The 9,175-nt window shown below is 37.3% G+C and overlaps 1 protein-coding gene across 1 annotated transcript in view; it reads right to left on the reverse strand.

The window, feature by feature from the left end:
* The window catches only part of Cep83 (centrosomal protein 83), a 107,638-nt gene that overhangs the window by 22,580 nt on the left and 75,883 nt on the right, over positions 1 to 9,175 (reverse strand). Inside the window, exon 11 of the mRNA XM_005358145.3 lies at positions 1,003 to 1,078. Within this exon, the coding sequence (XP_005358202.1) occupies positions 1,003 to 1,078 (76 nt within the window). The remainder of the gene's footprint in view (positions 1 to 1,002; positions 1,079 to 9,175) is intronic.

Consider the following 9,175-nt stretch of genomic DNA (forward strand, 5'->3'; position numbering starts at 1 on the left):
CAGGTGACATGTAAGCACTGTTCTCTCCCAATTAGGGCCCCAGAATTGGACAAGCAAGACAGTATCTGCTGAAGTGCAAAAATTCTAAGAGAAAAGAAATACTTCAAGCAGAAAGAAAAAAAACAGAATTCAGAAACAAATAATATTATGCATTTTATCCAACATTATAGAAATACTTTCTTTAACTTAAAATATTAATTTCAAAAACAGGTGGTGGTGGCGCATGCCTTTAATCCCAGCACCACTCGGGAGGCAGAGGCAGGTGGATCTTGAGTTCAAGGCCGGCAGGACAGGCTCCAAAGCTACAGAAAAACCCTGTCTCAAAAAAAAAAAAAAAACAAAAAACAAAAAAACCCAAAAACCAAAACCAAAAACAAGGGGGCTGGAGAGATGGCTCAGTGGTCAAAAGCACTGGCTGTTCTTCTAGAGGTCCTGAGTTCAACTCCCAGCAACCACATGGTGGCTCATAATGAGGCCCTCTTTAGGCCTGCAGGCATACATGAGGCAGAACACTGTGTACATAATAAATAAATAAATAAATAAATAAACAAACAAACAAACAAACAAATAAATAAATCTTAAAAATAAAAAATTTAATTTTTTCCCATAAATACAACTCTTATATTTTATACAGATATAACAAGAAAAAAAAAACCACTCATTAACCCATCACAGAAAATAAATTTACATGTGTAACTTAAAACCTGGATATTTCTAATTAATTTTAAAATTCAGAATGTCAAAAATTGTCATTTTAACAATAAAAAATTTATCATAGGCCATAACATATATTAAGACAATGGCAAAAGTAAAACAAATCTACTAAATTATAGCAAAAAAAATTGAAACATCTTATCTTTATATAACAGCTTTAAAAGTATATTATCAATTATGCTGATTGGATTACAAAGTACTGAATATGAGTAAATGCAATAACTACATAAAACAGACTTAAAAGAAGCATCTAACAAAATAAAAGCAAAATGTGTATTACAATCACACCTGTTTCAGTTCAGAATTTTCAAGTTTTTCTTTCTCTGCCTTTTCAGTATTCACAATTTGTTGTTGAAGTTTTAACCTAAAAATCAGAACCAAACAAAAAGATTATGAATCCATAATTCAATTATTTCAATGAACTGACAATCATTATACTGAGTGGATGATTGACTACAGGCATTATACTGAATCCAAAGCCTAAGTATTTAGACTCCCAGCAGCTACATTATGTCCACATGAAACAGCACGAATTACTTCTCTTGAACAAGAACTGGAGTATGGAGGGGCATCACTTCTATTGGGGGTACTGGGGAATACTACAAGCAGACACTGATGGTGAAGATTTTAATAAACATAGAGAACACCTGGCCTTCAGTGGAAAAGTTCAGGATGTGTGCTCACCACACCAGAAGCTAGTTTAGAAGCCACTCGTGACCTATAAAGCACACAGATTCTACAAAATGCTACTTGGCTTTCAGTTTACAAGGTTACAGTTCTAAAAGAAAATTAACTAGCATAGAACATTACCCTGCACTCTCTAAAGTACCTCATAATCTTCCATCCCTGAGCTAAATGGTCAGTAGAGAATATGATTTGCATGGCCACAGCTTTTGTGATATCTACAGGAAAACACGCTAATTAAGTTTAACAGGATGGGGCCCTCAAATTTCTCCTTTTAAAAATTCTTTAGAGCAGGGCCATAGTGGCGCAGGCCTTTAATCCCAGTACTTGGGAGGCAGAGGCAAGCAGACTCTGAAGTAGAGGCCAGCATAGTATACAGATTAAGTTCCAAGATAGCCAAAGCTACACAGAGAAACCCTGTCTTGAAAACAAAACAAAAACAAAATACCTTTTAGAATAATTTTTAAAAATATTTTGAAAGAAATTAAAAGGCTGGTTCAGTGGTTAAGAGCATTTGCTGCTCTTGCAGACAATGGGTCTGGCTCCTGGCACCCACATGATGGTTTATAATCATCTCTAACTCCAGTTCCAACATCCAGTGCCCTCTTCTGGCCTTGGCAGGTACGCACATGGCTGTAGCACAAATAATAAAAACCTACTACCAGAAATTGGGGTTCAATCCGAAACCCAGAAAAGCAAAGTACTCAAGCCACTGGAGAAGTCTGACCTCAACCAAGGCTGGGCCACCACAGACTAAGCAGCCAGAGCCTCTATCTCCTCCGGTTTTATACTCCCTCTAATGCTGGGATTAAAAGGTGTAAGACTCCCTAGTACTAGGATTAGAGGTGTGAACAGCCAATACCTGGATTTGTTTCGGCATTGATCTTGTGTAGCCCAGGGTGGTCTTGAACTCACAGAGTTCCATCTGCCTCTGTCTCCAAATTCCTGGGATTAAAAGTGTGCGCCACCACTGTCTGATCTCTAGTGGTTTAGCTTTGCCCTTCTGATCTCTAGGCGAGCTTTATTTATTAAAACATTAATAAAATGTCACTTATATTTCCCCCTTTTGTCTAAAATTAAAAAGAAGGCTATAACTAATGTATAAGAATAACTATATACAGTAAGTACAATAACTATAGACAATATATACAGGCAATAAGTACATCAATAATGTCTAGTCTATTTGTATTTGACAAATTCAGAGAAAATACTCCATATATATCCTATCTTGGTGAGTCCGAAGTATTGTACCTAATTTACTTTCTATCATAACTTGCTTTCTGTGTCTGGTAAACAAGGAAAACTATATCTAGTCTTCAGCTCCCTCAGAGACCCAAGAAGGAAATATTAGCTTTTATTAACATTAACTAATTAAGGAAATAATATATATGGTACACGTATGAACGCAAGCAATACAGTCATACACATAAAATAAAAATCAATTCATTAAATTCTTCAAATCTTTACCTCAAATATAAATCAACTGGCATATGCTTCTATATGGCATGATTAGCATGCCTTACTTGCCCAATTAAAATGTGCTTACTGGGGCTGCAACTCAAAGAGAGTGATTTAGACATAGTTAAGACTTCAATAAATGTATGTTTAATGACTGATCTATGTAAAACCTGAATTTGACACTGGATGTCTATAACAAATACAAAACAGTGTAGAAAACCCCAGGGGTCACCTTACTGCTTCTTAAATGTTTACACATAAACGCCAGAAACAATAGCTCTCAAGCAGCGGTTCTCAACCTGTGGCTATCTCATATCTCAGCCCCTTTGGGAGTCACATATCAGATACCCTGCGTATCAGATATTTACATTAGGAGTCATAACAATAGCAAAATCACAGTTATGAAGAAACAATTTCATGGTCAGAGGGGAAGCATTAGGAAGGCTGAGAACCACTGCAGATCTAAAGAAGATGCAGCCATGCTTCTCCTTGTTCTTTATAAACAGGCACAATCTTATTTCATAATCCCAGTTATATTTTTAGTCTCTAAATCATTTTTTACATTTGAGTATGTGTGCATGCTGCAGTAAGTGTGCGGGTGAGAACAAGTGTGGAGCTTGGCTCTCTCCATCCACCAAGTGGGCTCCAGGGGTTCAACTCTGGCCTTCGGGTTTGGCGGCAAGCACCCTTGTCCACTGATCCCTCTCACTGTCACCTGCTCTCTCAATACTATGCTCATTTGCTCCATTAAATGTTTATCTTTATTGACATTTTTTATATAGCCCAGCTTGAACTCCAACTTATTATGAAGTCATGTAACTGATATAAGATGACTATAACCCTCTGATCCTCTTGTCTCCACCTCCCCAAGCCCTGGGATTATAGGCGAGCACCCCACTATACCTGGTTTTAGGCACTGGTGGGAAATCTAACCCAGGGTTTCACGCATGCGAGGCAAATACTCAACCATTCTATATCCTAGCCCCTCTTTCATTAAATGTTTATGGATGTTAGTCCTTCTTGATTGCTGAGCTAATAAAGAGTTCTTTCTACAAAATCATGATGATAAAAAAAATCCCAAGAGTTCAGAATTCTGTTGTGTGTTAGGGTCAGAATTTGAAAACTCAGACTCTAAATTTATCTCACTGAGGTTAAAAATTTGGATAGACTTTGTCAATCGGTAAGACAGTCCCTAAAGTCAAGGCTGAGGAATGATTATTAAATGAATTACACAGATATGAATAAAAACAACAGTGTCTTACATAAAGAACTGAAGGCAAAGAAACCAACATTAACAACTATCTTAGTAAGACATGAAATAGTAGCACTGTCACCACAGACGGGGAATGCTGTAGAGTACAGCCCTTCTCCAGTCCATGTTACTCAAACAGTACCAGTTTAGATTCTAAAACTGACTGAAGATATTTTTCCCCAGGAGAAAATTACTCCATGCTAAAGCATAATAACTAATATAAAATTCTAGAATATAACAGACTTTAACATAAAATTAATTTGTAAGTATTACAAGGGTTTAAGAACAATACTAATGGTTTTAAGTCAAAGTAACAAACTTGAGAAAAGTAGATATTGTTTCAAAAGATTGGTTATTGAATAAAATACATATTCTCTGGATTATTACAGATCTTGGATATTTAAAGTATGTCCCGTCAAAGTAAGTCATATAACAAAAATGCGAAGTACAAAATACTTAAGTGAAGGTAATTTTTAATTAGGGGATTAGGAAAGACTATGTAAGAGAGAATTTGAACTGAGCTGTGAAGGCAAAATACATGTCTGAAACAAAAACCTAAATATATACTGTAGGTGAAGAGTATAAATGAAACAAGACCTTAACAAAAATATAATTAAGAGCACCCTTCATTTTGGAAGTTAATAATTATTTTCTATTGCTATGACAAGCACCATGACCAAAAGCAGCTTGAGGAACAAAGGGTTTGTTTTGTCTGATTTTTTAGCTTACAGTGTAGAGCCCATTATCCAGGGAAGTCAGGGCAAGAACACAAGGAATTAGTGCAGAGGCCATGAAGGATCTGTTCACTGGCTTACTCTTCATGGCTTACTCAGCCTGCTTTCTTATAAAACTCAGGACACCTGTCCAGAGGTGGCCCCACTCCCTATGAGTTGAGCCCACCCACATCAATCACTCATCAAGAAAATTGCCCACAGACCAATCTGGTGGAGGCATTTTCTCAGAGGTCTCTCTTCTCAAGTGACTCTAATTTGTGTCACGCTGAGAAAAAAACCTAACCAGGATGAAAAGGAAGTTGCAGATTAGAAGGAAGAGAAGCACCAGGCTACCAGCTTCAGTGTCTCCAGTGAGGGAAAAACAACTAAAGAAAAGAAGAGATTCACATCTTTGAAAAGAATAGTTCTCTAAGAGATGACAAAGCCCAGGGCAGGGGCAGTTACATAGGATGATAAAGCAGATTTAAAATGCCTGAGTGAGGAGATACAGTAAGATCCACAGCCAAACATGAATAATTCATGAAGATGGATTACTGATGGCAAGGAAGAGGAAATGGGACAGTTTGAGCAAGGCATCAAAGACTCACAACTGTTTAAAGATTACCTAGTAGAGGATAACTGGAAAAGAAAAACGAACAGAGACAAACTTGATGCAACAAATACCAAGGGAAAAACCATTTTAACCAAACCTGATCAAAAAATGATCTGCAAACAAGAACAGAGTTTCCCATTGCTGATTTCCTTGGTTGATTCTTTGAGAGTAAAAGATGGATTAATTTCCACTTAGAGCGGCTGGAGGTTGTATGCCCTCTTAGAATTCAGTGAGAGGCTTTAAAAGGGATCCAAACCACTTTCTAGATTTTTCTAACCTGAACTGACAATTGTTCTGCTTTCATTTTGACATATCATACTTGCCTCACAGAGAAAACAGTAGAAAATAGGACAAGGAGAAAGAGGAAAAAAAAGAAAGAAGAAACTTCTATCTGCTCATAGTTGTCAATCCAAATGTCCAAGAAACAACAGTACAAACCCTGTGCTTTCTACACTTATGTCAGCTAACAAAGTCTTTTTATTTTCTTGTAAGAGTTTGTGTTAGAACACTATAGTTACGGAAAGTGGATTCACATTTAACCTCCTATAATTTTTATGTAATTAAACTTACAGGTGACTTTATAAACTTCAAGAACTGAATAAGCAGTACAGCATACTACTGAAATACAAAATGCGTGTGTGCATGCACATTCAAGCACACAAACATGCACTGTCTATACAGGCACCTGTGGAGGTCAGACTCCAACACTGGAAGCCTTATGTGTAGTAATAAGAGCGGCGGGGCTGCGTAGCCAACACCCCGGCTGCCTGGCTAGCTTATGCCCCGAAATAACAACACACAAACTGTATTCATTTAAATCACTGTTTGGCCCTTTAGCTCTAGCCTCTTCTAGGCTAATTCTCACATATTAATTTAGCCCATTTCTAATCATCTGTGTAGCACCCCTAGGTGCGCTTACCGGGAAGATTCTAGCCTATGTCCATCCTGAGTCGGAGATTCTAGCCTACGTCCATCCTGGGTCGGAGCTTCATCGCATGTGCCTCAGAGAGCAGAGCTATTCCCGCGTCCGCCCAGGAGCCAGGAGCATGGCGTCTCTACTCCAGAGAGCAGAGCTGTCGAGTCTGAGCTCACTTCCTCTTCCTCCCAGCATTCTGTTCTGTTTACTCCTCCCACCTATGTTTTAACCTATCAGGGCAAGCAGCTTCTTTATTTAATTAACCAATGACCTTCCTCCATCACTTATGCAAAGGCTTCTCCACCTTGTTCTTTGAGGCAGGGCATCTGATTAAACCATAAACTCACTCTTCTGGCTAGACTGACTGGCCAGCCAGTCCTGGAAACACTTGTCATTGCTCTCCAGTGCTGGCATTACAAGGGAGAACAACCGTGCTTGGCTTTTTATGTGGATGTCGTCAGGGATCCTAATCCAAGTCTTCATGCTTGTGCAGAAAGAATTTTACACACTGAGCCATCATCCCAGCCACAATGAAATACTTTCTAAACTATTATTCTTTACATTATAACAGATTAGTGGTGAAAACCACTTTAATAAAAACAAATCACTAGTATATAATAACTTAAAGTACCTCTAAAGCATACATTAATATCTAGATCATCAGCTACTTATCATATAGTATTATTTTTAAGTAATGGACTTTTTTCATTATTATTTATACTTTTTCCTGTCAGGACTTTTTTTTTTCTTTAAAAAAAAAAAAAAACCCTAGATTGTGTCTGACCTACCACAGATTCTACTAAACAGAAGCTATAATTATAGTTATTTTAGTTAAAAATAAACACAGTTGGTTGATTACATTTTAAAGTAGTAAATAAGAAATGACATCACAATTCTGTAACATTCCAGAGGGAAAATTATACAATCTTAAGGAGTCCTCCTTCTGAGAAACCATACATGGTTAGGGGTCCTCATTTTAAATACAGGGCCAATCACATATCATAAATGATCTGGAGAGACTCGAGAAGAATAAAAAAATTCTCAAAAGTGACTAAGAAAATCTAAAATGATTTATATTATAGACAAGTTAAAGATGAAAACTGTTTTGTATTTTATTACATGTTCCCAAATAAAATAAAACAAACACTATGGGGCAAGTCTATTATTGTCTTTAAGTAATGGCAGAGGCTGAACATTGTATCACTAAAGCTACAGACACTCTAAGCAAGAGAAGTACATTCAAGTTCAAACAGAAAACATTCTAAATGGCCTGAGACCACAGTACGATAAAATAACAGATGGGGTGCTTCCCAAGGGAGGGTAGAGACTACAGAGCCTCACAAAGACTGTCCAGAATAGTTAAGTAAAATATTTACCTAAATGCAAAAGATGGGTAAGACTGGCTCTCACAGTCCAGTGCAGACCTACGACTTTAGAATTAGCCACCAACAGTGTAAGCAATCCTAAAACCTAACACCCACACGTCTGTAGAGCGATTCTTTCCTAAGGTAAATGAACTAAGAAGCTTGCCTCAAAGCATAATCTACAGCTTTATACAGTTTTAAGTCATTTATCTTTAATCTTTATAATTATCTAAGTCAATAAGATTTTTTTTAATTTAGAAAGCAAACACAGGGATGTGCAGGTCCTGAAGGACAGATTGCTAGCACTGTATTATGAACGTTTTCTACAAGAGTAATTCAGAAAATAAGAAAGCCTTACCAACAGTGTTAACTAGAAAACACCCAAACCTCACAACAACTGTAAGTAAAAAGGATAGTGCTGCAATACCTACTCCTAGCAACTCATCTTTCTGAAAGACCGTAGATGCAGCACATAACTCATCCATTCAAATGAGAAAAGCACAACTTATATATCTTGTTCATAAGCAATGCTATACTATACGACTGCACCTTGTTTAGAAAACACATTTTAAAAAAGAGAGCAATACAGAAAATTTAGCAAGGAGACAAAAATGTGCCAGACAAATGGAAGCAGTATGAAACACGTGAAATAATGACATCAGATAATGTAGAATTCAAGTAAAAAAAGAAGTGAATGACCAAGGAGAATTTTGTAATGCAAAAACCCACAGCTGATCATCAGAACATAACTTACAGTATGCTCCAAACAGCACAGCCACCACCTTTATGAAGCAAACCTCAAGCACAGACAGAACACACTAGTAATGAGACCTTACTATTAGTTATTTCACACAGAGACATCAAATGAACACAAAATAAGAAGTACATAGAAGATCTATATTTTGTAAGACAAATCTCAATGGCTATATGTATGTATGTGTGTGTGTATACACAGCACACAAATACATAAATATATCAAATGTTACCTGATGGCAATGGTTCAACTTTACAATGGGAAGGTTCATCTTTCACCAGGCTAGCGATATACAATAGAACATGCCCTTACAAAGACAGCCAGTGGCAGGACTGGATAGCCACATGATGACTAAAATAAATAGCTGATATTTTATTTAAGACTGTGGTGGTGTGATGGAGCCAGGTAGTAGCGGTAAACACATTTTCAACTTAGGTGGGACTGATTACATTATAACTCATATCAGTTGAAAAGCAACTGTACTCACTTAACTTTATATATGGTTACTAGATCCAAAAAAAACTGACCATATGCTATAGACATAAGGCAAACAAGGTAACCAGTTTATGCAAATTGTGAGACAATCACTCTGAAGCTAATGCAAATGCCAGAGTCTGCCTATAAAAGCAAATGCTGCCGGGCAGTGGTGGCGCATGCCTTTAATCCCAGCACTCGGGAGGCAGAGGCAGGCGGATCTCTGTGAGTTC

Source organism: Microtus ochrogaster, chromosome 24, assembly GCF_000317375.1.
Source record: "Microtus ochrogaster isolate Prairie Vole_2 chromosome 24, MicOch1.0, whole genome shotgun sequence".
In the NCBI taxonomy this organism is placed as follows: Eukaryota; Metazoa; Chordata; class Mammalia; order Rodentia; family Cricetidae; genus Microtus; species Microtus ochrogaster.